This window comes from Micropterus dolomieu, linkage group LG14, assembly GCF_021292245.1.
Source record: "Micropterus dolomieu isolate WLL.071019.BEF.003 ecotype Adirondacks linkage group LG14, ASM2129224v1, whole genome shotgun sequence".
Taxonomy (NCBI): Eukaryota; Metazoa; Chordata; class Actinopteri; order Centrarchiformes; family Centrarchidae; genus Micropterus; species Micropterus dolomieu.
This window is the reverse complement of record NC_060163.1, coordinates 10,987,677-11,014,709: the sequence shown is the minus strand read 5'-3', so window position 1 is coordinate 11,014,709 and position 27,033 is coordinate 10,987,677. Positions and strand designations below refer to the sequence as shown.

At 40.9% G+C, this 27,033-nt stretch overlaps 4 protein-coding genes across 11 annotated transcripts; 3 read left to right on the top strand and 1 right to left on the bottom strand.

The window, feature by feature from the left end:
* The first annotated feature begins 425 nt into the window (after positions 1–425).
* On the top strand, positions 426–8,851 carry eps8l1b (eps8 like 1b). Its single transcript, XM_046069292.1, has 18 exons — positions 426–508; positions 614–772; positions 881–1,030; positions 1,140–1,222; positions 2,406–2,518; positions 2,809–2,855; positions 2,950–3,082; positions 3,202–3,290; positions 3,377–3,451; positions 4,746–4,894; positions 5,309–5,453; positions 5,900–5,949; positions 6,037–6,133; positions 6,256–6,381; positions 6,525–6,678; positions 7,182–7,344; positions 7,611–7,743; positions 8,478–8,851. The coding sequence occupies exons 1-18, from the start codon at positions 479–481 to the stop codon at positions 8,562–8,564; spliced, it is 1,983 nt and encodes a 660-aa protein (XP_045925248.1). The 5' UTR covers positions 426–478; the 3' UTR covers positions 8,565–8,851.
* Positions 8,852–9,015: 164 nt separating this feature from the next.
* On the bottom strand, positions 9,016–16,644 carry luc7l (LUC7-like (S. cerevisiae)). Of its 3 annotated transcripts, XM_046069294.1 has the most exons (12): positions 16,408–16,642; positions 14,781–14,851; positions 14,390–14,473; positions 13,543–13,637; positions 13,355–13,453; positions 12,785–12,895; positions 11,282–11,425; positions 11,000–11,176; positions 10,716–10,804; positions 10,599–10,628; positions 10,329–10,490; positions 9,016–10,121 (listed from the first exon to the last, which is right to left on the bottom strand). In XM_046069294.1, the coding sequence occupies exons 3-12, from the start codon at positions 14,397–14,399 to the stop codon at positions 10,001–10,003; spliced, it is 1,038 nt and encodes a 345-aa protein (XP_045925250.1). In that variant the 5' UTR covers positions 14,400–14,473; positions 14,781–14,851; positions 16,408–16,642; the 3' UTR covers positions 9,016–10,000. The 3 variants fall into 3 exon arrangements, with proteins under 3 accessions (XP_045925250.1, XP_045925251.1, XP_045925249.1); XM_046069295.1 differs by lacking the exon at positions 14,390–14,473; XM_046069293.1 differs by lacking the exons at positions 14,390–14,473; positions 14,781–14,851 and having other exon boundaries at positions 16,408–16,644.
* A 1,007-nt stretch (positions 16,645–17,651) lies between these two features.
* fam234a (family with sequence similarity 234 member A) lies at positions 17,652–23,230 on the top strand. 3 transcript variants are annotated; one of them, XM_046069599.1, is made up of 12 exons: positions 17,652–17,890; positions 18,610–18,911; positions 18,994–19,104; positions 19,183–19,365; positions 19,910–20,034; positions 20,252–20,384; positions 20,836–20,968; positions 21,062–21,205; positions 21,403–21,484; positions 21,613–21,765; positions 21,848–21,950; positions 22,077–23,230. In XM_046069599.1, exons 1-12 carry the CDS (start codon positions 17,670–17,672, stop codon positions 22,286–22,288), a joined length of 1,902 nt encoding a protein of 633 aa, XP_045925555.1. In that variant the 5' UTR covers positions 17,652–17,669; the 3' UTR covers positions 22,289–23,230. The 3 variants fall into 3 exon arrangements, with proteins under 3 accessions (XP_045925555.1, XP_045925554.1, XP_045925556.1); XM_046069598.1 differs by having other exon boundaries at positions 18,607–18,911; XM_046069600.1 differs by lacking the exon at positions 17,652–17,890 and adding an exon at positions 18,087–18,105.
* A 624-nt stretch (positions 23,231–23,854) lies between these two features.
* Positions 23,855–26,837, top strand: LOC123983094 (cytochrome c oxidase subunit 6B1). Of its 4 annotated transcripts, none has more exons than XM_046069222.1 (4): positions 23,855–23,981; positions 25,541–25,666; positions 25,959–26,059; positions 26,581–26,837. In XM_046069222.1, the coding sequence occupies exons 2-4, from the start codon at positions 25,561–25,563 to the stop codon at positions 26,632–26,634; spliced, it is 261 nt and encodes an 86-aa protein (XP_045925178.1). In that variant the 5' UTR covers positions 23,855–23,981; positions 25,541–25,560; the 3' UTR covers positions 26,635–26,837. The 4 variants fall into 4 exon arrangements, with proteins under 4 accessions (XP_045925178.1, XP_045925177.1, XP_045925176.1 ...); XM_046069221.1 differs by lacking the exon at positions 23,855–23,981 and adding an exon at positions 24,412–24,606; XM_046069220.1 differs by lacking the exon at positions 23,855–23,981 and adding an exon at positions 24,707–24,825.
* Positions 26,838–27,033: the final 196 nt, after the last annotated feature.

Below are 27,033 nucleotides of genomic sequence, written 5' to 3'. Positions count from 1 at the left end.
CCAGGGAGTGTTAGCGATACTGGACGTTTGCTCTCTTGATGCCAGTGATTTCAGTATTGATGGTCTCTGGCAAAATGAGATTACGTAATGAGATACACTGTATTGCCATCAGACTGGTTAGGCGGCTTGCTTGCTCAAATAGCGTCATCCCACGATAGTGAAGCACAGAGAGGTGCAGACTGACGTAGGCTCAAACACAGGAAGGGAAAAATGGAATGAGGGTGTTGCTTCCACAGGCACTGGCTAAATTAGTTTAGAGAAGGACTAGCTGAGATTAAAGCGCTGCCTGCCTTTAAACCATATCATCAGTGTCAGCTGAACTATCTATATCTGTGAGCAGATCAAAGGTCCTTTGACAACACCCTTTGTAACTCCTCCTAACATATTTTCCAATCTCCTCTCCCCAGCCTATATATTCATAGAAACCTGCTCTAACTTAAACATTTCACACCAGAGGCGCTGATACAGTGAACAAAGGATGACAAACATCTCCCGATATCTTGTCAGTGTAAGTCCTATCTCCTACACATCTACACATTAACTCTTAAGACCACTAAGTCATATTTTAAGATGCCTTTTTCCTCACCCTTTACTTTATTCTCTCCACTTGCAGCACCTGCTGACGTTCTCACTTCAGGACGGGGATGTGCAGGGCGTGGAGGAGGCCAAGTCACGTCTCTCCTTCCTGGCTCAGAACAAAAAGCTGTGGATTCAACAGATGTATCTGGACGTCGGAGCGGCAGCCATTCATCTCCGAGACATACAGAGCCAGGTGAGAACAGATGCAGTACGGTCAGAAGGACTGGATAGATTGTGGATGGATGAAGATGAGATTCATATTAGCACACATAATGACCTTCAATTTCACCTACCCTTGCAGGACGAGCTGGAGAAATACTCTTTCAAATCCATCCACCGCTGCGATGCCATTAACACTGAAAAGCACTTCCCATCCCTTCTTCTATTAGTCTGCCAAGGTGTAGATCAGAAGAAACCGGACATTCACTTCTTTAACTGCGAGACTGTGAAGGTGAGTGATAACATCTGAGCAGCCCCTCTGCTCTGTCCTGCCCTACTCAGTGTGTCAGTTTTAAATTAGGTTCAGGTTTTACAAGTGATTCAGATTCTTATTCTCCCAGGCAAAGCAAATCTCTGACGACATCTCACGCGCAGTTTTGGGGTCCTCCTCAAGCTGGAGTAAGAAGCTCCCTGATGGCCTCAGGTATATTGAATGTTATAGTCACAAGCTTTAACACTGAAAACCCTTCATTTGATGTTTGTTCCTTATGAAATGCAATCTTTTAAGTGCCTAGTTCCCATATCTTATCATGGTTTTAATGGGACATGGCGTGTTTCTGTGTGTGTGTGTGTGTGTGTGTTTGCATTGTTTTGGTGTTATTGTATGGGTGGAGGTTTACGGGCAGCCAATAACAGCACACACGCAGCCGAACAAAAGACAAGGATGATACACGATAATTCAGACCCATCTCCCATTAAGCTGTTTGCTTTTCTCCTCTTTTACGGCCATTATGTGTTATTTTCCACTGAATCAATGCAAACCTCTGTCACCATCCACCTGTCTGGCAGAGAGAGGGAGACAGAGAGGACAGTGTAAACAGCTGAGAGAGAGAGAGTAGGACTTGTTTTACCAGTTTCCACATAACTTAAGAAGGTGTGACAGAGATTACAAGGCCATTGTCACAGAAGGGAGAGAGAGCGGAGAAGAGACGACGGTGGCGGTGTGCACTCTCGGGGGCTGAATGAAATACCTGCTTTGAAAGCATTTCTCTATAAAGGACGTGTGGAGGACATGTGGTGAGACAGACAGACAGCGGGGTTTTTGTGTTTAAATCCTGATTCAATAACACATAAGTTTGAGCTAGAAGGTATTTACAAAGGGCTTGTGTGTGTGCAAGAGTAGGCAAACATAAAAAAAGGTTTTTTTTATCCACGGCCTTGTCTTTAGTATTTTAAACTGTCTAGTTGCTTGTTGATTTGTTTAAAAGGAGAGTTTTGTTTGAAGCAAAGTGTTGTGTGCAATATGGGCGATAGCCATGAGAAAGCACAGTCAGACTGTTTACTGTACTTTCAAGGTGGAATGAGGGCTGCGGGGTTCAATTTCAGAGGCACTGCATAATGTCCATTGATGGAGGACTGAGTTGTGTGGCTGAATCCACTGATTAAAGATGTCCTGTTGTTGTAATAGTCTCCAATGCTGCAGAATGAGATTGAGCCTATCTGCAATCGAATGAGTGTTTTATGAATGCGTGCGATGACTTCTTAAAGCCCCTGAAGGGTGTTTCCTGTGATGGTGCAGAGTGATGGGTCGCCGCCATCATAACACTACTTGTAGAACAATGTTGGGAGAGTGTAGCGGGGTTTGAATGTCTCCTCTCTTCCTTCAGGCCTCCTCAGAGTGAAGGAAAGATGATCGACCCGAGTGAAATCCCAAGCCACCCCATCACACAAGCTCCAAACCCCCCACCATCCAACCCTCCGCCTTACCCCGGACTCAGAGGTAAGATAAAAATACTTGTTTCCACACAAAGTTGTATATGACAGCAAAACTGCTTGCTGGAAAAGTGTTTGACATGATGAGATGGTAAGAAGAAGGAAAAGAAAGAAGTGTGAAGTATTTAGGAGCACAAAGAATGCTTTGTGTGTTTGTGTGTGCGTAAGGGGGGAGGGTTTCAAGGCTAAAGGGGGGCAGGAATTACAAATCCAGCAAAGACCAGGGTCATGTATAGACCATCCATTTGCATTCATTGCCAATGGACAAACTGAATTGTCTCCTCTCTTCTATGGCAGTGAACGGCGGGCCTGACATCTCCTTCCTGCGAGCAGAGAGAGAAGTGGTACGTCTCCCGATTACCTTTCTTAACCTTTTCAGTCACCCCTGGCTTTAACTCATATCTGAACAGCATAACAAACTGGTTCTCCCTCCCTCAGGGGATCCTCAATCACTGTTTCGAAGACATCGAGAACTTCATGGCCAAGCTGCAGAAGACTGCAGAGGCTGCAACAGCGCTGAGCCAGAAGAAGAAGAAAAAGAAGAGTAAAAGTAAAAAGCAAACTACTGAAGGTAAAAAGAGATTTTTGCAGATACTGCCCACAAGACTAGTTATGATAATAATGTAGCTCTGGCTCCTGATAACACTGTGGGTTCTCTATTTTCTTGTATTTTGTGTATCTGAACAACAGAAGATTCACTCGCTGCAAATGCCCGACCTCCACCAGAGGAGGAGTTCATCGATATCTTCCAGAAATTCAAATATTGCTTTAGCCTGCTGGTGTGTATTCAGTCAGGCCACATTTGATTTTTTTTTGGTTATCTTAGTGTGCTACATTATAAATTACTCTATTTATTTTTGTATAGGCCCGTCTGAAATCAACCATCTCCAATCCTTCCTCAGAGGAGCTTGTTCACCATGTATTCAAACCTTTGAATATGGTAAGTGAGCGTTTAAAACTTCTACGTCTCCACCAGTTTGGACTTGTGGAGGCAGCGCCTGTTGTTGCTACAGCTGTAAACACTTGTCTTTTAATGCAGCACAGATAAAAAAGCCTAGGCAGGGCATGACAAACGTTTTAAGATAAATCTAGTGTCCACATCTCTCATTCTGTCTCATCATCATGTCTCATCATATTGGAGCAGATGAACAGAAGATTTGGGTGTCGAAAACATGTGGACAATATATTATATAACATTGTTATATAATAGCTAATGGTTCAAAACCAGGTCAGAGACAGTATGTTGGTCCCTGAGCTGTTGCTATACACAAGTGTGGAAAAAAAACTGCAAGCGTGTGTCTTGTCAAAATAATGGAAAGACGTCAGTGTAGTTGAGTACTGTTGCCAGAAACTACAAGTTCCATTCATTAATTTTTCCATTTATTTACACAGGGCAGTTCCCAGTGAGTTAGCCCAACTGAAACTCCAAACACTCAATAAATACCACATTTGTTTGTTCTGGTTTATACGTCAGTGTTTGTGCACAGGTGTGTGTCCTAGGTGCGTACTTGTAAAACAGTTGGAATGGATTTGAGCTGGACTCTCATAGTGCTTAAAATGCCACGTTGCTGTCCCCTGACTGCTGCTTGGAATTACAACACAGGTGTATTCCGGCTGTCAAAAATAGTTTCTCTATGACTTTCCTTAAAAAACATATGCCATCAGATTTAGGAAAGAGTATTTAACTAATTACAAATAAAATTTCAAGCATCAGACATGACATTTCAAGTGTTTGATATAACAATGAAGGCTTACCCCAGAATATTTCTATTCAGGTATGAATCAGTCCTCATCAAGAGAATCAGTGGGTGGTTTGGGTGTGTTTGATACTTGTATAATGGCACACCTTAATGGAAACACACAGCCTCATCTCTGGGACTGTGTATGTCGCTTTTTCATGTGTTTGTATGTGTTGTTTGTATGTTTGGATGCATCCATTAGGCTTGTATATGTTTGTTTGTTTGTTTGAATGTGTGTGTGTGTGTGTGTGTGTGTGTGTGTGTGTGTGTGTGTGTGTGTCTCATACTTTGGTTGACTGAGCTCTAACAAAAAAAGAAAAGTTGTGTTTAGCTTAATTACTAATCAAATAATGTCAGACATTAGCGTACTACTGCGCGATCAGAAGGGATATTTGGTCAAAAACACCAGGGATTGTTCAGACATTTGGTATTAGACCTGTTCGTACAAACTGGGAGCATGAAAATCGGTTGTCTCTTATGTGGGTGCATGTACAGATGGTGAAAACAACAGGGGGACCAGATCTCGGAGCCACGGTGTCCAGCCCCGCCCTAACCAACTCTGCTGTTTCCCTGCTACAAGACAACCTGAACGAGGAGGAGAGGCAGCTGTGGACATCTCTGGGTCCCAACTGGACGCTCCCACGGTCAGTACCAACAAGTAACATGAAATACATTTTCGTCAAGAATGATGACCCAGTTTTTCTTTATTTTGCCTGGCTTCCCCTGAGATAATTCAGTATGTGATGGAGATCCTTCACTGACCACAGCTGCGTGAAAGCAAAAAAACCTCAGTGAAATGTTATTTGATTGATTACCTTTTAAAAGTATGCTGAATACCATAACATTTTAATGGGGAATTTTAATGTAATAAATCTTTCCACACAGCCAACAATATAATTTTGTTGGCCACACTGGACAGATTTCTCAGGCGTGAACGTAATGTGAAGATATTTAGTATTGGCACGACATACTGCATGTTTAACAGCAATCGTAGTTTTGGTCACACTGTAAAGTAAGTGCAACAAGGCCCAATACAGTGACTCTTTGTGCTCTCTCAGGTCTCAGCTCAGAGGGCCTGTAGCTCCGTACACCCCAGTGTTCTTGAGTGGTTGGAAGCCGGAAGCCCTGAAGGCAAACGGGCAGGTTTGGGAGGATCCGGTTGAGTCACAGCACAAACTCGAGGACCTCCGGGTAAAACAAGAGGTATGGAATACCTGTTCCACATGTTTTTGTGTTGGCTTTGGTTATAAACCATTATATGAATCCACTATTATATATGAATGACTGTCATTTTTAACTTAACTGTTGTTCAAGCTTATGTTCGGCACATGTTATGATTATTAACAGTACGTAAAATAATTGCTGAAAGTGGTGTTTTGCTGATTAATGCACTCCTGAAATTCCAACAGATAAAGAGGACATTTTTCACTCTGTTGGCTAGGGCTTCATTTTTTTCTTTTGAAACCTTCCTTATAAGAGGAAACTCTCAAAGCTCTCGCTGTGTGTGCATGTTTAACAAGAATTTCAGTCTTTTATTTTGTCAGCCACCCCATGCCCTCTGTGTGATGACCCTTTACCTGTTTCTCTCTGTCTGTTTATGCCTTTGTGGGTTCTGCATATTCATGAATGTCCATCTTGTCGACCCCCAGCAGTCTCCTCAGCTAGTCGGACCTCCAGAAAGGGACGTCAGAGATGAAAGGTAGGACATCTTTAAGAAGCAAATCAATCAGCTGCTACAATTTACCCCCGACTGTATGATAATGGTGTGTGTCTCCGTTCCTCTCAGACTTCAGCCAGAGCCCGAGAGACTGTACAGCTGCACCTATGAATTCATAGCCAGGAACAGCAGTGAGCTTTCAGTGCAGCAGGGAGAGACACTCGAGGTAATGAAATCAAGTAGTTTATGTAAAATAACACAATAAGACCGTATTAGTGGTGCATTCAGGAACCCATCATGAAGCCTGCAGTATATGCAGTTGTTGACAGCAACTCCTCTGCCTGACAGGTGATCGAATCATCCAAGCGCTGGTGGAAGTGTCGCAATCGCTTCAACCAGATCGGGTTTGTTCCCTTCAACATCCTGGAACCTGTGGCTCACGCAGACAGTCCCGTCACAAACAAACCCCCGAGTGTGAGACGCAAAAACGCACACACACACACACACACACACACACACACACACAGGAACCACACAAGCACAGATGTATGTTGTCACCTGTAGACACCTGAGTGAATTCCAGTCTTAATTTCCCTCTCTGCTCCACATTCCTGCAGGCTCCGGCTCCGCCTACCCTCATCAAGACCATCTCTGCGGTCCCACCCAGCCCTCCTGCTCCACCCCGCGCCCCCTCCCACTCCCCCAAGCGTCCCCACAGCTTACCAGCATACAGCCAACACGTACCAGTTGCAGAGGACACAGATAATAAAGGTACTAAACTATACGCGTTTGTGTGGGAGGTGTGGGTGTGTCATATAGATGCTGTGAAAAGGTGCTTTGAATATAGGGAGCTATAATCTCCTAGACTGTCTCTGCAACAGTTATTGATTAGATTAAAAGCACAGTACACAAGGACAGCTCGATTGATTAGTCAATTAATCAGTTGGTCGATTGAAAGGAAATGTATTGACAACTACTTTTTCAAGTCATTTTTCATGTGAGGTTTGGACAACAAGCATTGTGAAGGTGTCACCTTGGGCTCTGGGTAATAGTGACGGCATTTGTCACCATTTTCAGAATTTTTATAAACCAAATAGTCAGTCGATTAATGGAGAAAATAAGCAGCAGATTGATCCATAATAAAAATAACAATTAGTTGCAGTACGATACAAAATAGTGTAGAATGAGAACATTAATAAAAAGTAATAATAATAGAATGTGGGCATAAAAGACTTAAATATCATCATTATTTCTATCTCTTTCGATCTTTCCAGTCATGCTGATGAATGACGAGCTGCTCCAGAGACTGACCAATGGAAAGAATCTGAACAAACCCCTGGTCATCCCTCGCTCCTCAGAGACCTCCATTCCTCTGGACTACCACTCTCCTCCAGAGGAGGTAGCGGAGTGGCTCCGAGGGAAGGGCTTCAGTGAACGGTGAGTGATGTCACAACAGCTGACTACAGGCCTGTTTACACACTGGGGTGTGCTGCCAGTGTCATTTATCCATGACAAAGCTGTTTTTCAGTGTCAGAAAGCTTATAAGGAAATGAATGACAAACTATAGAACAGGTAAATTACTAAAATCTACAGATAATCAACGTATATGTTCTCATTATGGGTGGATAGATATTAAGGATAGAAAAACTTGCATTAAAGCGGCTGTTTGTCTAGATTAGTAATTTGTACTTTTTGTCCATCAGAACGGTGTCATGTTTGGGAGTGCTGACAGGGGCCCAGCTCTTCTCCCTCAACAAGGAGGAGCTACGATCTGTGATTCCAGATGAGGGTGCCAGAGTGTACAGCCAGCTCACTGTGCAGAAAGCACTACTGGAGGTAAATTGAAGGAACATTATGGCCACTTTAAAGCTGGTCTTTGTTTCTCTGTTTCTGTCAAACACATCTGACCAGTTATCAAACATTAACCAGTTGAGTGTGCAGAGAACAACTTTTGACAGCAAGCAAACACAAAATCATGAGTGTAATCGATGCTTAATTGATTTTGCTAAGAATTCTTTCCACATACATCACATGCATTAAAAACCAACCATTCAAACCTATTTTTCCACAGCGTGTCAGGATAGTAACTCACAATAAAATGCCTCCAGACTTCTTGGCAGAAAAGTGCACTATTTATGGATTATTGATATTTTATTTCAACCAGATTAGGATCAATTTCATATTAATTTCTCTGTAAATGCAATCTGGTGACAGGGAAAAACTACTGGTAGCATAATTTATTGAACATAATTTACCTTGTGTCAGAAACATGAAATTATGGCCCAATATTAATTTATTCAGTGAGCAGGAAAACACTATTTTTTTGACCAAGGGACCAGCTTCCTGATGCTACTGAGTCACTTTATTGTCATGGCATGTTGTCTTTTCTAAGTAGTCGTGTGCTAAAGAAGAGGTCTATACTTCACATAAACACCACATCAAACTCTGTTGCTGAAAGCATTTTAAACCTCTAAAACAAACAGATGTCATTTTTTACCCTATAGCATTCTTTTATAGAAATACAGATCCTTTTACCTTCATGTGTCCCAATTCACTTCTGCTTTCTCCAGGATGCCCGTAGGGCCACAGAGTTGGAGGCAGTCATGGAGAAGCAGAAAATGAAGGTTGATCTGAAACTGGACAGCACCACATTGTGAGCAGCAGGCGTCTACGTCATGAAGTTTCAGATGAAGGATTGTGATATTCTGGTGCTATTGTCACTAAAGATCCAACTCCTGATTTATTGATTGTACTCACCAGGGAACAACTGTGGAATAGTGACTCGATCATACAGCATTGTCTGAAGACCACAACGGTCATTATGACATAATTAGTTCATGTTAAACCTGAAGTATTTAGAAGTGAATAAGAAATTTAAGCTTTTTATCAGGCAGTGCTGTTCAAATTATATATTTTATCATTAAAGTACACCATTTGTAATTTATGTTGTTGATTTTAATGTGAGGTTTCCTTCAGTCTCATTTCTGCCTTGTAGGTGAAGACTAACTTCAATAAATGAAATGTATTTATCTTTGTATTTATGCTCGTTTAATAATTCAGCCATGACTAACGTGCTGTGACAAGAACGCAGCGAGCACACAATAAAAATAAAATGTTGGGATTTCTTTTATTTAGAGACTTCAAAGAAAGATTTCCAGCAGAACATAAACAGATATGACTTCACACATTAGGTAAAGCAATGCATCCATTAAAATCTGTTTGGGTCAAAATTTCAACTCATGTCTCGACTAACAAAAGGTTATGTACAGTTATAGCAATGAATTTCCACTGTATAATTTCTGAACCTACTGCTTTGCATGCCGACACTAACTTTGGAGGAACCATTTATTTTCATTATTTTAAATAAACAAAATCAAGATCGAAACAAACTGAAACAAGAGACTTCAAAACAAGCACTGGCCAAACTCTCAATCAAATAGATTCCCTTCACTACTGACAGCATAAAATACAACTTGATAGTTAAAAAAAAAAGGAAAAAAAAAGGATAATGAGGGAAATTAGGTTAATACGAATACTTGGAACTTTCAAACACCAAGTGCTGTTTACCAGGAGCTGGTGAAACAAAACAACTCGACAGGATGAGGCCTTTCAGACCTTTACAATCAGTGGGCCCAAACCATATTTACAGACAGACTGTGTATCAAAAGACCTTCGGTTAATGATAAAAGACGCAGATCAGTTACATTTTATGCTTCAGCCCAGCAGACCATCAGTTTATGGTCACTTTTTCTGTTGTAGGGCAGTTTATAACAAGACATGTATTGGATACAGACAGCCACCAAATTACAGATGTGGGTCACAATACACTCCACTGCTGATCAATAACTAATCCCCCCTATCTCAATGCAATCTTCCAATATATCTGGATGCTAGATATTTTAATCCATAGTATTTCAGGTACGTGTACACTCTGGGTCGGCTGCATTAACTGTTAAAGCAAACAAAGGAGGCAGGCGGGAGAACAATGGGGTCAAGGCCAGGACTGTGTGTAACATTAGGTTATTATAAATGGACAGACAGGTGAGAGAGACAGGAGGAGGTTGTGTGTCGTGATAGATGCCGAGTTTGGTCTTTAGAGGTCCCCCATGTCCCTGTCGTCTGCCCGGCGGGAGTCCGATCTGCCGTTCATACCGTCTCGCCTGTCGCGCTCCCGTGACCTGTCTCTGGATGAGCGCTCTCGGTCCCTGGACGACCTGGGTGTCAAAGTATGAGATATTCAAGTAACGCACAGAAGAAAAAAGTAGAAGAGAAATGTGTATTTGTAAAGAGACATTTACAGCTCAGATGGGATGGATATTACTAGTCTGAAGGAGTGTATTTAACATTTATGACCAGGAGTGGGCAACATACTTCTTATTAACCTGCTGGAAACCAAAGAGATTATACACTTCATTATTTACTTGTGTTTGGAGCTCTGCTCGTGGCTGTGACGGTGTCCTCGGCTGCGAGAGCGGGATCGGCTGCGATGCCTCCTCTTCCTCTCCCTGGAGCGTGAGCGAGAACGGCGCTTGTCTCGTGATGAGGAGCGCGAGCGTCTCCTTCTCCGGTCACGAGAACGGGACCTGATAAAAATAGAAGACACAAGTGAGTTATAATTTGCCTAAGATAGTCCTTTTACTCAGAACAACAAACTGATTTAAAAATGCGGAAAGAGTGAGCAGCGTTCTCACCTTCTATGCTCTCTGCTCCGTGATCTGGTCCTATGAAATAAGTGGATGTCAAAACAATACGTTTGAACCATAAAACATACACACTTTAAACATGTCATCATACATGTCTGCACTCACTTCTTCTTCATCCTTTCCTCTTTCTCTCTCTCTTCTCGTCTCTTTAAGCGCTCCTGGTTCCTTTTCTCCTGCTTGTCGACCACAGTTTTCTGATCAAAAATACAGTGCACAAATTAGAGGTGAAACTATCTTTACCCAAACCACAAGACAGTTCATCACGCATTTTTTTCTTTTCTTTGTTTTCAATATCAGCACCATGTCACTCCTACATATACTTGTCATTAATTTAGGGTTTTTGTAGTAATGGATGTCTTATGTACATGGTGCTACAAGCTGGCACATACCTTTAGTTGGTCCAGTTTCTCTCTGATCTGAATGAAGCCCAGATGAAGCTTCCCACCAAAATGGTCGGCCAAACGACGGTCATTGTCATGGAGACCCAGGTAAGCAGAGCAGACTTCGCACACCCGAAGCTTCTGCTGCTGGAAGCTGGAGGCCGGCATGGAGTTTCTGTACTCTTCCTGAGAAAGAAGAAAATAATGAGGGGCAGCATTAAGGCATCAGAAGATGGAATTATTAATATAAAAAAAGAAAAGCACCACATCATCCAATTATTTCTTCCTCACCTCTGCATCCTTCTTCCTAGTGCGGACCTTCTCCACTTCCTGCAGGACCTTCTGGGCCTCATCAACGTTGCCCTCGGCTCCAAGCTGCTCAGCCTTGGCCAGGAGCTTCCCTATTTCCTCATTCAGTTCATGAACCTTCTCTGCCTGCAACACAGCACAAACAACATAATTCACATCTGACAGGTCTGTTGCAAACATTGTTAAACTAGACGCTGCATGAAAAAGTGAAAGTGTCAATGTTACACATACAGTCCCCTCCAAAAGTATTGGAACGGTAAGGCAAATGTCTTTGTTTTTGTTGTTCACTGAAGACATTTGGGTTTAAGATCAAAAGATAAGTATGAGACAAGAGTTCAGAATTTCAGCTCTCTTTTTGTGGTACTTACATCTAGATGTGTTTAACATCTTAGGACATACCACCCTTTGTTTGAACACACCCATTTTTAAAGTGAGCAGAAGTATTGGAACATGTGACGGACAGATGTTTCTTGTTGCCCAAGTGTTGCCTTTTAGGTTGATTGTCCAAACATTAAATAGCTCTGCATGACTAGGCTAAGTTTTCATGCTTTGTTCAAACCTATAAAGACTGCATTTCCTGTTAGAGTTTAAACCAACATGAAGACCAGAAAGCTGTCTATGGGAGAAAAGCAAGCCATTGTCAAGCTGAGAAAAGAAGGAAAATCGACCAGAGCCACTGGACAAACATTGGGCATAACAAGCACAACAATTTGGAATGTGCTGAAAAAAAAAGAAACTACTGGTGTACTGAGCAACAGACGTCCAAAAGGGCGGCCAAGGAAAACAACAGTAGCTGATGATATTTGAATTCAGAAGCGTACAGAAACATTTTGTCTGCCAATTTACGGAGAAATGCATTTAAACTAATCGGGAGGAAGTTTATCATGCAGCAGGACAATGAGCCAAAGCACACTGCCAACAAAACAAAGGACTTCATCAGGGGAAAAAGTGGAAGGTTTGAGACTGGCCAAGTCAATCACCTGACCTTAACCCAATAGAGCATGCATTCACCTCCTTAAGAGGAGACTGAAGGGAGAAACACCCCGAAACAAACAAGAACTGAAAGAAGCTGCGGTAAAAGCCTGGAATAGCATCACAAATGAAGAATGCAACACTTTGGTGATGTCGATGGGTCGCAGGCTTGAGGCAGTTATTGCAAGCAAGAGTTATGCCACCAAATATTAAATGTTATTTACTTTAAGATTATTTGTTCCAATACTTCTGCTCACTTGAAAAATGGGTGGGTTCAAACAAAGGGTGGGATGTCCTGAGTTGTTTAACACATCTAGATGTGAATACCAGGAAATGAAAGCTGAAATTCTGAATTCTTGTTTCATACTCATCTTTTGATCTTAAACCCAAATACAAATAACAAAAACAAAGGAATTTGCCTTACCATTCCAATACTTTTGGAGGGGACTGTATGTACCACAATGTTTATGTTTAAAAAACAAACAAACAAACAAAAAAAACATTGTCACGCACCTTTGCTGCAACCTCAGCACTGATCTCTTCTTGGGTCTCAGCCAGGCGCTTCTTGGCTAGTTCTGTCCTCCGGTCACAGTCGGCAATGAATGACTCCAGGTGATCGACCGCCTTTAGGAGAGAGAAAATGTGTTAATAGACACACAGACTTAAATAGGTGACTTGGTAGATGTTTTAAATTATATAAATGTTCCTCTGCATTGTCTAAATCTGCTGAATTATATTGAGCGAACACTGTTCAAATGTTGCACAGTGCAACAGCTGGTCTACAACTAAGGTTGTTTTGTGGGTGCCAGTCAGTGGTATTGGTGAAAAGCCCCATTGTAGCACTTAGCTTAACTGTCATTAAGGGGTGTGAATGAGCCACTCCTCCACAAAAGAAACAGTTAAAAATAGACATGTTAGCTAATATAAGAATTGGATAAGCACTTGACTTCAATTAAAAGCAAAGGCAAGTATATAGCAAACACATCCTCCCCCACGTGTGTGCAGTAAATCTGCGTTTTATTATGGTGACTGAAAAATCTATGGTCTTCACACTGCATTATTTATTAGAAGGACATCGCTTACGTCAAGCTCAAAGAACAGATCTCTCTCCTTGGAGGCAATTTCATAATCTGCCCGAAGTGCCAAGTCATGGATCTTCGTGCACTCCCCCAGGTCCATTCGCTATCACCAAAACACAAACAGAAGTGACTCAAACTGACTCTTCTGTGAAACAGATACTGCTGGTCAGACCTAAATTGTAGACTACTTACAGTTCCAGACAGGATGTCATGTGGACAGCAGTTTAGAAGATGACTTTTGCAGACTCGCTCGTCGGTGAACTTCACCCTCTGCCGCGTCTCATCCCCTGCAACAGTCCAAAAAAACAACCAGTGAGAAAGACCTCAGATATTTGTTCGCAGGGGCGAGGTATCCAGTGCTTTAAAATACATTACTGTAATAGCACTACATTCACTGGGTGTCACTAATATGAACTCAAGGACTTTTTGCCCACCTAGATCAGTGAGAACCAACACTTATATTTGTGATTGTCAATGTTTTACATATACTTCCTCAGTGTAGCATTATATTTACCAGTAATAGAGTAAGTGTGCCTCTGTTGTACTACGTTAATTATTCATTCATCTATCAACACTGAAGAAGCAAAAGTTATGTGTGTGCATGTATATGGTACTTCCACTTATTCTTAGTGCTTACCTTACCCAAGCCTCAATCAAAAAATATGGCGATGTTCGAGCGTCAACTTAAGTTTAACTTGTCAAGGCTCAATGTCCACTCGGGTAAATGTGGGGTATTATGAGATTAAGCTAATAGGAGCACAAAACTGGTAAATAACTATAAACTTGTTGTTTCAATTAACTGGTGTGAACAGAGCTACCTTGATGTAGTGTACGCTTAAGTGTTCATTACATTTGACTATGCAGCAAAGACTGCTATTATGACTGTGATAAGAAATGTAAACATTTCAGGCAAATGTTCCAGCCAAGCCTTTTACAAATATGAAACATTGAAAAGGAATGAAAAAAAAGAAAAACCAAAAGAAATCCAAGAAAAAAAATTGTTGTTTATACACACTGCGATCTGCACCACATACTGTACCCTTCTGCATCTTCAAGACCTCAGCTGCAGAATTTTAAACCCGCTGTAGAAAAGTATAAATGGGAACAGTTTTCTTGCCCATACCTGTAGTAAGAAGTTGGGAGTCATACACAAGTCAGATTGTAAATGATGTGTGCAAAGTTTTTGTTTCGATGACTGCTAAAAATTGCCTTCTGAAAACAGACGTCTAATGGAAAAACTGCTCGTTTGGATTCAGCGCGATCTGTCGTCTTAGCTCAAGCTGCATAACACTACTCCAAATTGTAATGCTAGTGCCACTGAAGATATACCCATTTGTGAGATTTAAAAAAAAGGCTACAATAACTTCCGGAAGGCAAACAAATTGTTTGGATATTCATCATAACAGCTTTAAAAATTATGTGTGACTCACGGCTCGATGAACATGAGGCTTTTCTGCAACTCCTTTGCAGATTGATGTAGGCTGGCAAAGATACACTGAACCTTAATGAATAAAATAAAGGGGCCACAATTGTTCAGTTTGTATGCAACAAATGTATGGGAAGAATTTGATATCAATCTCACCACACATACACCCACAAACTCACAACACAACTTCACTCTAACTGTACAGATCGAATTATCAACTTGTTAAAAGATAATTAACAAGACTGTATTCAATTCAATTGTCAGGATGAACCTCTGACTTATAAAATGGCAGGGCAGCGATAAGCTGTCATTTTCTACCCATGGCAATCAGACTTGACAGCTGATTTACCTTTTAATGTCTGTATCCAAATGGCTGGAAGCAATTACAAAAATCACTCAATGATCAAAGCACTAATAAAGACAACAACAGTTATATTATCAGGACAATAGCATTCATTTTTTTTTATTAATTTGCATTGGTGAGGTTCATTAAGTAGGCTATTATTTATTTATTTTAACACCAGGCAACTCAGGAACAACCAATGGAGAGAAAATAATGTTCTTCATTTAGTGTTTAGAGAAATAAAATACAACTTTAAAAGGTACCTTTACCTGACTTGGGTATTTCCATTTTAAATTTCTACTAAATTTCAGGGGCAAATATTATACTTTATCAGCTGCAATTACAGGACACTAATATGATAAAGATTTAAAATACAAATTATAATCAACTTAAATTATAAGATTGTGCACTTTTATAACATTTGCTGTCCAACAATATACAAAGTCGTTCAGATTAGCCCCATCTTAAACCAACTACAACATTAAAATACTGATTACTACACACAGTGGTAATAATAAGCAATAATTCAAAAATACAACGCGACACTGTGAAGGTCCATTCTACTGGATGATGCTTAAATACATTTTGCAGATCCTACTTGTGGGGTAAGACTGTAAATACAGGACTTTTATTCTAATGTTACACTATTGAGTTTGAGTGCAAATTATTGATATTTTTATCAACTTGTCACAGACACTAACTCACATTATAATGTTGGAAATCGTAACACAAGTTATCAGTTGAATAACCCGGTTCATTAAACCTATTGTTAGTTCAAAAACAACTGGTAACGTTAGGCCTAATGTGACGTCTAGCCTGCGGGTCGTTTGCAAGTCTATCAATAATGAGTACTATGAATGTAACGCAGTAGCGTTAACATTATCCTCTGAACTAACGTTAGTTATAACTGGATTAATGCCAGGTATTTATACATTGTTACATATCGTTTAAAGCTCGGTACCATGGCCCCTGACGGTTCCGTAACTTCTCAACAGTAGCTACCAACTAGCTACGAATTGAGTTAGCTAACGCTAAGTTACAGTGGTAAAGGCTAAAGCAAAAACGTAACAACTCTTTGAATTAAAATGAGCCCAAATGGATACACACATTAAATCGCAACCTTAATCAGCAAAGGCTACTTGAATCTAACGTTACTGTATTTTTCACAGCCCTCTGCAGTAAATCCATTCATGCAGGTCTGTTCATCACACACCAACACAAGCGAGCCTGAGCAGTGGCTCCATCTTGGCTAGCTAGCTAGCTCAGCTAGCACTATACGGCAACTCACCATCCCTCGCTGTTCCCATTAGCTGGTCGAGCAAAGCTCTCATTTGAGCTTGGGCAGACATTGCTGTTGGTCTTCCGTCGATGGCGCTATATAACAATCAAGCAACTGAAAACAGTCCCTTCGTATTTTTGTCAGGTTATTTGATTATTTATTCGTCCAAGCATCACCTCTCGCAGCTTTTCTCTATTTCATGGACTCGCCAGTTTCCGTTTAACATTAGGGAAATGACGACAGGCCCTCTTGTTTCAAGGTTCCGTTGAGCTAACGCTAAAGGGAGGGCAATCGGTATGAAATCGACCAATCGTAACGTTTGAGAACAATTGCATTGACCAATCAGAGGTGCTCAAACCCAACAGTGGGTAATTTGGGATTTGTTTGCCCTGATTTTCGCTCCTCAGGAAACAGCTACTCAAAGGCTGGTATCACCTGGTTGCTCCCTTTACTAAGCTGTATTTAGGCAGTGGTGGACGAAGTATTCAGATTCTTTACTCAAGTACAAGTAGTAATACCACACTGTAAAAATACCCTTTTACAGGTAAAATTACTGCTTTGGAAATGTTACTTAGGTAAAAGTATGTAAGTTTAATCAGGAAAATGTACTTTTAAGTATTAAAAGTAAAAGTACTCACAGCAGAAAAGTGTCCCATGTGACTATTTTATATATCATTGGATTATTATTAGTCATGCATTAATGTTAAAGCATGATTTTACTGTTGGTTGAGGCGAAGATCATTTTTAACTAGTCTGTATCAGACTGTAACTAATGATTATTTTCATTATGGATTAATCAACATTAGTTTGATTGTTTGGTTTATTAAAAAATCTGAAAATAGTCTAAAATGCCTTCAAAATTACCCAGTGACCTTCACCATGCTTGTTATGTTCAACCAACATTTTTAACAACACATCAATATTATTAATACTAATACTACTACTATATTAATACTTAAAAGGAAAAGCAGCACATCTTCAAATATGTGAGGCTGGAACCATGCAATGTTTTTACATGAAAAATGACTTCAACACTTATCAGAATAGTTACCAGTTCATTTTCTGTATATCGACTAATTGATTAATAAACTAATTGTTTTTTTTTATAACAAAACATTACATTTTATAAATCCTATATTTAAAAAAAATCTTAATTTGTAAACTAACTAAAAGCTGTCAGATAAATGTAGTGGAGTAGAAATAGAAACTGGCATTCAAAAGAAAATGCTCAAGTAAGGCACAAGTACCTCAAATGTGTTGGGGGTTTTAATATGGTTCAGGATATCTCTTTAAATAGCAGAGAGAAAGCGCTGCCCGAGAGACATACGCAGGGCAAAGAAACCCCACGACACTGTATGATCGTGACGGATACTGAGCTAGCCTGTGATTTGTTTACGCAGCTGCGGTTGACAGCGGCTCTGTTGGTGTGTGTCAGGCCTACTTCCGAAGTTAGCCGCACTAGTGACCACCGAAAACCACAGTGGAGTGTAAAGTAAGAAACTTTTCTTGCGTCAGTATACATTTATCATTGACTGGCGGGATGTGATAACGTACGTGTCCCGTATTCTTGCTTTCCTGGCCTTTGATCAACAAGTTAGCAAACTAACCAGCTGGTAACCGTGAACTTTCCAAACCAAAGCTCGCTAATGACAGCTATCCGACATTGAAAAACTTCTTGGGCTAACGTTACCTAGCTAACATCGTACGGTAAATTCTCCATGTTTTATATATTTTTGAGAGCAGACGTGTTTGCTAACCTACCAACGTACTTTTTAAAAAGAGTAAGTTAATAGATTTCCCTGTGGTCAGGGAACAAAATTCAGGATGTGCTAGCCTAGTTAATGGTGATTGTTCACTATGGTTTTGTTGTTTTTGTGCTGAGAAATCTCTGGAGTCAGTGCTGGCACGTCTGAATAGGCTCAGATCCACAAAGGTTGATGCAGCAGAAATAGCTGGACTGACAGACAGTGCTGCCTTCAGTATTGTTTCATGTACTATATACCTATGAATGCCAGCGAGTTGTGTCTGTTATTATTGCTGATTACTTTGACGCATGCAGGTTTGCAGTTTACTACCACACTGGGATGGATACAGAAGCAAATTGTGGTCCGTGATGGGTGTATTCACTGTGTAGTAACACAAGTGTTTACTAAAAATCCAGCATTAAATTGAGGTAAGGTTTTACTGTAAGCCCTTTTCCCTGACAAGCAGATCTGTGGGCCGGGAATGCATTGAGGAGACAATGGAGACCACAGGCAGTGCCACTGAGGGCGAGCCTCTGAAGAGGGGAGAGGATGGGGCAGAGGCAGGAATGGCACCATCAGCAACAGAGCTGAAGAAGAAGAGCTGTAAGGAAGTCTTGGGTTTTTCCAAACTGACCCACTGGCGAACTGCTGTCTTCTTCCTCTCCTTGTTCATCTGCCTCACCATAGTGTTTGCCTTCTCCTTCATCATCCCCTGTCCTGTCAGACCACAGTATCTCATTACCTGGAACAGGACTTTCCCTGAAGCAGGTGTGTAAAATTGTGTGCTTTTCACAGCTTGGTAGTGTTTTTAAATGTGGGACTAACTACTATTCTCTCCCTTCTTCCACAGCAACCTATGATTTCTTAGCTATCGAAGATGCAAGCAAGGACAAGGTGATGGATGTCCTGTTTGTCCTCAAAAACACAGAAGGCAGTCAGAACAATACGTGTGCTGATGCAGGTAGAAAGTATGTGAGGAAACAAGAGCTGGATTATGCAGTTTTTAAGGTAATTCAGACACATTCTGTGTGTTTTCCAGGGCTGCCCTCGCCGTGTGTGTTTGTGTTAGCAGTGGATGGGACAGATGGAGAGAGCCTGTGGGAGCGTGCGCTGGATCCTGAGTTCCACTGGGCCCAGTGTGGTCTGGACAAAGACACAAGCAGAACCTGGGACTGTCTGGTGTCCCATTCTGACCAACTCACAGCTGTTGACAAATATACTGGTAACTGACTCATTCCTCTGTCTGACTGTACATAGCTATACAGTCCATGCAGTCACAACATCAAAAATAAAGTTTTCTACACTGAAAGTAAGTCGTTTTTATCTTGACACATTAAAAACAATCTTTAAGCCCCTATGTGTAGAATTTCTTATGTTAGCCTAACCTTTCAAAAAAGTATTTTTGAAAATTGTTGTAGTGTAAAATTTTGGGCCAATTTATCGTAGTTTCCTGAGGTTGGATTCGTCCTAACAACTAAAAATGAGGCAAGGATCTAAACAATCATGAAAATTAAAGAAATGCTCTTTAGTAACAAGAATGTTATAAATCCATCCCTTGATGACCCCTGAGATGTAGTTAAACTCTTGGAGAAAAGTTAGTAAGTGGTAAGTTATTTTGTCAAACTACCATTCCCAAGGCCAAGAATGAACTTTTACGCTTTAGGAAAGCTGTAGGTTTTTTATTTTCCCCAGAAACTAAACTACATAAACTCGGTCAGATTGAGAGGTGTGTGTGTGTGTGTGTGTGTGTGTGTGTGTGTACACAGGTGATGTCAGTTGGCAGCAGCCTCAGCCTCCGGATCGGCACATCACTGTGCCTGTTCTAAGTGTCCCAGATCTGGATGGGGACAAGGTCGGCGATGTGGCTCTAGTGTCATCTGGCAACGCACAGGTTAAACATCAGTGATGTTATTTATAATTGCTACATTTGTTTCCTTTCTTTGTATCTTATGGTTTAAGGCTCGAGTCACATTGTATTTCTGAATGTTCTTCTATAATGATTTGCTGTGACAGGAATCAGATATACAAAATGAGAAGCACTGGCAGTGAAATCATCTGTTGTTGTTGCCGCAAAATAGAATCCCCTCAATTTTAATGTCTCTTGTCAGACTCAGCTGGTATTCCTCTCAGGGAAGACGGGTGTCCAGGTTGGTTCTTCAGTGGTTCTTGACTTCACAGAGACGGCCAATCATCTTCTCCATCGCACTACAGAAGGGTCTCACTACATACTACTACAAAAAGGTTTGCATCTAAAATTAGACCAGCTAAATATTTCCTAATAGAGGAGCCCTGCACTGTGTCGAAGTAGTTCAAAAGTGTCAGAAATTAGAGGCATCTCTCTATAGAACTAGAAGAGAAAATAAAACCAAAGTTAGAATAAGTTAATAAGCTGTCATCACATATCTGGAAACTGTCCTCAAGGCGTGTGCTATTTTTGTCAGGAAGTGGTAGAAAATGGTGGCACTTGATCAGAGACTTGTGAGGTGGTCATGGGGGAATATCACATCATGTGATGTAGCTTTGTATTCAGTATAGTAGTTTTACATAATACATTCAGTCACCTTTTTTATTTTCTATTGTCGAATTTGACTAATTTTCATCAAGTTCCGACACATCTATTGTACATAGATGTATGCACTTGGTTGAGCATACACTTGATGGCAGTAGTGAGTAATCTTGTGCTCATTCACAGACACTGGTTTGTATGGACTGTCACTGTGGAGCATTGCTGCCAAGGCTAAAGCAGGGATGGAGGTGGGACTCAAGAAGGATAAACACTGGGAGAAGATTGCCAGTGCAACATCTGGCCTTGTACCCGTCTATGAGTAAGAAGCGGGTGCTTCGTTAATCCATTGATTATCACTTTAGCAACACAGTGCGTCGCCATTGAGACTTGTTAATTTCTTTCTACTTTGTAGGTCTGACTCAGTGAAACAAGTTCTCAGAACAGGAGATACAGACAACACACCCAACCTGCTGATTGTGACTGGGAAGGAGGTGCTATTAGTTGATGGCAAAAATTTGCAGTTACTGTGGAGATTCAACACTAGCTCAGTCCTCAGGTGAACTTCCTGTTAGATTTTAAATTTTTTTTATATATTGCACAAATGATTTAGAGCTGAAACGATTAGTTGATTAATCGATCAACAGAAAATAAATTAGTTCATCGTTTAAGTTACATTTTTTAAAGTAAAACTCTATTAGTTCAGGGATACACATTAATATTTGGTTATTAAGTAATTTGTTCTCATTCATTCAGTGAGCCCTCCTTTGGTCACTTTAACAAAGACTGGTTACTTGATGTTGTGGTTGAGGAGGATATTGGCAACAACACAAAGAGGGTAAGTTGGGTCTAAACCATACCAACACTGCTGTGACACCTACATTTCATTTTCTGTCTCCAGCTTCTCTCATATGGTGACCGACTTGAATCATACATTAACTGTACCATCGTCCGTCTTGTATGTAGGTAATAATTCTTGATGGGAAGTCCGGTGGTGTGCTGTGGGAAGTCAAGCTTTTGGCCAGTCCTAACTCACCGAGACCCGCCGCAATCCAAACCACCAACTCCTTCTCGATCTTCGTGTTTTGGGGCATGATGCCCTCAGAGACCAACTCATCTGTAAATACTCTAACTTTATTGAAAATTGCATATTAACAGATTTCTCATAAAATGCTAATCGGACTAAAATGTTTCCTTCCAGAGACCATTAACTAGTGACCGACGTTCCTACATGCTCCATCCTCTGTATTCTAAAGTTCTCCTCGAGTCGACCAGTTTCATCAACCACATCATAACATTTAAAGGTGCTTTTTGCTGTAAATTTTCCTATAATTTAACAAAATGATATTATCATTTAACTACAACATGTGACTCAGTGGCTGGAAGGATGGGAAAACAGAAGGGTGACTGTAATTGTGTTTTTATCTTAGCCACGCTATTGGAGCGTGGACGCCATGCTGCCTACATCCTGCTGACAGGTCCTGCGACGGAGGGAGCCGAAGGCACCGTGGTCCTCAGCAAGCGCAAACTGAAGCAGGACGTCTCTTACAGCAATGTACTCCGCATTGGCACCAACGGAGGTTCAGAGACCAATGAGGACATCAAAGAGGCCTTCAACCGCCTGCGCTTCAGCGATTGGTGAAATGACCAACTGTAACATGTACAGTACATCCTCAGTGTTCAAACCATTTTGGCACAGCTGACTGTATGGTGGCTTAACTTGACTCTAAAAACCAAAGTGTGTACACTAGCTATGACTTTCCAACTGCTGGCTACCAAAAAAAAATTCCTTTATGTTTAGAGACTTGGGTTTACTTGATTTGACAGGGTTGTTCCCTTAATCTTCTGGTCCATAGAGCTACTTTTCCCTGACAATCACACAGCACCGACTGCTGTTCTCCTGCTGATAAATCCATAAAGAGGATCTGCCTTGCTGTATTTTTTCTAGCACTTCCATGCATCAATGCAAAAATCTTTTTTTATTATTACAGAGGCTGGATTGTTATTTGGATCTATGCAACTTTATGTCGCACTGGACTTTAAAGTTAGCTGACGCATGCCACAACAGGTGGTAGTTCCTGTGTATTTCACATTATAGTTGCCTTAAAGGGATGGATACACAATCACAAGGCTTCTTTTCTTTTGGTAAATCTTCCTCAACTGTGCAGTAAAACAGACAGAAACTTGAAATATGATAGAAACCCCACCAACCTGAAGGTATACACTATGCGGTTGTTTCGTAACCTGTTCGTGAAGGTATAGGTAAGGTCTTATAATCATGGTTAGCCATACTTTCTCAATCCAACATGCTGTAATTAGTGATGCTCTTTAATGCACACTGACTAAACCTTTGAGGCACTTCATGCTGAGCCTTAAAGCGTCTACATAATATTGAGTCACTGCTGTGGGTTTAGGGCTCCTTTACAAAGCACTTTCTTTCTCAGTGATTTACAGTTAGATAATTGAAAATGAGTAGTTTTTGCGGTATTCTATTGAACCTGTGGGACAGGCCTTTGTTAGAGCTGGCTTTTCTTTCTGACTTGATATGTTTGAATATGAGCAATATTAAACTATTTTAAAATAATTGCTTTTGTTTAATGTCATATGTCTTATTATAGGAGCAAATACAGTGAAAATAGAAAACCCCTGGGGCATCTTTCTTATTGTAGAGCCCTCTTTGCAAAAGCAAACTCAGGTAAAGCAATGCAATCCTTTAGCTCCTTTTGTCTACATGTCAGCATACTGTTTGTTTTAATGAGGGACATCAGCTCAAGATGATTTATTTTGCCCGTGTTCACCACCATGAAAAGAGTACTCTATATGGGTGTATTTTGTAAAGGGAGGGGGCACTGATTTTGGTCAATGTTCATATTTTTTACTTTGACAAGTGCAGTGTCATAAATTTGACAAAACAAAAACGAATTAATCTAATATTTAATGACTTAAGGTTAAATTAATTTACAATATATCTCATTAAAACAAATTTTGTCCGATATTTTATCAAACAGAATGAAATACCGCGCAGTCACCTCTTTATATCCCTATAGGCTATGTCCTAACCAATAATATAAAAGCAAACCACTTGCGTTGTAATGTAGACACTTGTTAAATGCATTGCGACACAATACTTCAGGCATGCGCATTATAGCGCAGGCCGAGCTGCCTGTCGATCTAGTGTCCATGGATGTACTGAAGTCAGTCACGTCTCGCGGGTGGCTGCACTGTACACTTTATTCCCTAAATAATTGCGGCGCGTCGCACTATGACGCACGGCAGCTGACGGACCCGTGCCTTCCTGTGTTACTCTGGGGAATGGATTTGGAAAGTTGCTCCCTGTAGGTGACATAACCTTTCTCGGAAAACCGTGCACGGCAGGAAAAGATGCATGGGAGGCGGCTAGGGTCATAATGAGGATACTGGTGGACGCGTTTCACCAGTAAAGTGGGATTAATGTGAACATCCCACCTACCATTTTCAGATCAGGAGTTTTAAATCAGTGCTCCTGAAGTTGGATGAAAGTGCGCAACCTGCCCACACAAATATGCTTCTGTAGGCTATCCAGGCACATTAATAAGGAATGCGTTCATAATCTGTTCACCTGGCGCCCCACATGACCTGGCAGCTGCAATTCCTTGACAGAGTTCCTGGTTTTGACAAACTGAGCATTTGCCAGCTGCTCACGCGTTAATTCGACTCATAAGGACACGTCAAGTGCTGGAAGACAAAAACGCACGGCTGTCTTTCCCAAATCCACCTGACATACCTTAAATACGCATTCCCTGCAAACATATATTAATGATTAACAAAATGCTGAATGCCACAATAGCCTACTTTCGTTTTGTGAAGAAACTGTGACATAGGTGTAATTAAACGCTACAAAACACCGGCGTGCTGCTCCTGTGGTGTCTTTCCTTCATCCCAGTTGCCTCTCATTACCCACTCATCACTTAAAACATGTGTGTAAGTACTCTGAGCCGTGAGTCGGCATGTCTGTCATTACAATGTGACCTGAGTCCGCCATATCGTTATGATGGGACTGCACGGCGGCGATATCTTCATACAGCAGCGCGCGTGGGGGGGGCTTTCCTGCGATATGCACACTGCATATCGCAGGAAAGGCACACTTTGACCGTCCGGTATAAAAGTCATACTGAGCTCGAGCCAGCAGCTGCTAAAAAGGTAATGTTTACTTGCATGACTTTAATTTTTTAAAAACTATTTTCGAGACACACTTCACTTACCGATAGCCTACATACATTATGAGAAAAGAGTTAGCCTATCAAAAAAAAAAAGAGGCTCCGCTGCCGCGCCTGAAAATGATACCAGTAATTTGAGTTTCGTTTGTAATTTTTATATCTATTAGGCCTATCACAAGCTGTAACTTTTAACTTGTGATAGCAATTAATCGCCTTGGTCAAATTAAATAAGAAGACTATTTACTATTTGTATCATAAGGGAAACAGAAACTGGGTTGTGTAGGAGGAAATGCTTTTAAGGGTTATTGATAAGCTTTCAGCCATTTTTTTTCACCAATTGGTTTTCGCATTTTGTGGTAATATTGCTATTATAAACGCTTGTTTGGCCGCATAGCCTATATAATCTTTGATCAGTGAAAGGATTAGGCTATTTGATGTAAGCTCTACATTTCTAGAAACATCCTTGCTGCATGCGGCACCCCTTAATCTCCCCCAAAATAGGCTAAACCTCCGCTGAGGCTGTCGTCGGTGAGCATCTTCAGCTACAGAGCAGTCCCTCCACTGTAAAGGTTAAATGCATCTGGGCTTCAGCGATAGGTGTATATGTCGGTTTCTCTTCAGTTGACACATAATGGGTCTACATGTCTGAAACGAGTTTCCCTTTGGTGACTGAAAAATATGTTACCTTTTGCGTACAGTATTCTTGACAGAAGTGAACATGGCTGAGGACATTCAGGCAAAACTTGAGAAATATCGCACTGCTCCCTTTGATGCCAGATTCCCCAACGCGAACCAGACCAGGAACTGCTGGTCCAACTACCTGGGTAAGACTGCGTGTCAAGGTCAAAGCACTTTTGTCACCTTTCTAAGTGAAAATAACACTACTAATTTAACAACCAATTAACACTAAGAAGACACTGGGTCATCTACATATTAAAATAGGCTATAAGCCTTACAGCTCATCTAAGGTCTTTAGATGTGTTGACCCCTGACCTCTGGGCTGGAGGTCAGTCCAGTTTGAGATTTCTTGAGGGTCACTGACTTGTCCTTAAAACACTGATCGAGGCCACAGGCTTTTTAAAATATTCACTGTTGTTATTGTTTCTATATTAATAGACTATCACCGCTGCCAGAAAGCTCTGGATGCTAAAGGAGTGGACACCGCCCCATGTGACTGGTACAAAAGGGTCTACAAATCGCTCTGCCCCATATCCTGGGTAAAAATTGTTTTTTGCATCTCAGCTTTTTTTACGAGACAGACCACTGTCCAAAAAAAGGCATGTGCAGGTTGAATAGTAATAGCAGGATATACATGGTACTCTCCCCTTTGTGGGCTGAGTTTGTTAAGCAGGGGTCAAACAACTTTATCGTTCCTCACATTCCTGTGAGTCTCTGACCCTTCCTGAGAATCAAAACATCAAGCATTTCTGTCCAAAATAAGACTCTGATCCCTTTAAATAATTCTCAGCCCATTAAAAATCCAGGGAGATGCAGCCTATTTCAAGTTACTTTTAAAGCAAAATCCCAGGGATAAGGCCTTCCACTTTTTTTTTTTTTTTTTTTTTTTTAAATATTGACTGTTGAACATTAGAAATTTATTATCAACTCTTCTTAAACTGACAAACCACTGACAATGACATTTTTCACTAATAGGTTTCTGTCGTTTTCTGAACCTTTATGAATAATCATTAAAAAAAATAAATACTATCTGTGTCTCAAAATAATTTTGTCCCTTCAGATCCAGAAATGGGATGACCAGAGAGAAGAGGGGACCTTTCCAGGAAAAATCTAAGATGGCCATCTCCAAAGCTGTTGGACTATAAAGATGTGATCTTTTCAGCTAAATGTTTGTATAAGTGATGAGAGACTGTGTGGCTCCATCACCATCTTTCCACTACTAATGCCCTGTCCTGTATCTGAATGGTCATTCCTTAAACATACTATTAAGATGTACAGCAGACTCCGTATTAAAGTCTCTCAGGATATATTTAAGTAGCCCAGTTGTCGCCTATGTTTCTTTCTCTTAACTATTCATCCCACAGACAGACAGTTTTAATAGATACTTTGTGTTAATTCAGAACAGTGTGGGTTCAAATCTGTCATTCGCCCACATTCACAGAGGTATTATCCGTTGAGCAACTCTTTGTGGCCTGGTCATGTTTTCACACTGGTCAATCCAGACCAGACCTTA

Bases quoted from the DNA above. Each gene is read 5' to 3' on its own strand.
- eps8l1b (XM_046069292.1), top strand. From the start codon at position 479: ATGACAAACATCTCCCGATATCTTGTCAGT. The intron at 509-613 runs GTAAGTCCTATC...CTCCACTTGCAG, and splicing joins TCTCCCGATATCTTGTCAGT to CACCTGCTGACGTTCTCACT. The intron at 4,895-5,308 runs GTCAGTACCAAC...GTGCTCTCTCAG, and splicing joins CCCAACTGGACGCTCCCACG to GTCTCAGCTCAGAGGGCCTG.
- luc7l (XM_046069293.1), bottom strand. From the start codon at position 16,468: ATGTCTGCCCAAGCTCAAATGAGAGCTTTGCTCGACCAGCTAATGGGA. The intron at 12,896-13,354 runs GTAAGCGATGTC...TCTCTCCTAAAG, and splicing joins ATCTGTTCTTTGAGCTTGAC to GCGGTCGATCACCTGGAGTC. The intron at 10,805-10,999 runs GTATGTGCCAGC...ATTTTTGATCAG, and splicing joins AGAAACTGGACCAACTAAAG to AAAACTGTGGTCGACAAGCA.
- fam234a (XM_046069598.1), top strand. From the start codon at position 17,670: ATGGTTCAGGATATCTCTTTAAATAGCAGAGAGAAAGCGCTGCCCGAG. The intron at 17,891-18,606 runs GTAAGAAACTTT...TTCCCTGACAAG, and splicing joins AAACCACAGTGGAGTGTAAA to CAGATCTGTGGGCCGGGAAT. The intron at 21,951-22,076 runs GTGCTTTTTGCT...TTTTTATCTTAG, and splicing joins CCACATCATAACATTTAAAG to CCACGCTATTGGAGCGTGGA.
- LOC123983094 (XM_046069222.1), top strand. From the start codon at position 25,561: ATGGCTGAGGACATTCAGGCAAAACTTGAGAAATATCGCACTGCTCCC. The intron at 25,667-25,958 runs GTAAGACTGCGT...CTATATTAATAG, and splicing joins CTGCTGGTCCAACTACCTGG to ACTATCACCGCTGCCAGAAA. The intron at 26,060-26,580 runs GTAAAAATTGTT...TTGTCCCTTCAG, and splicing joins CGCTCTGCCCCATATCCTGG to ATCCAGAAATGGGATGACCA.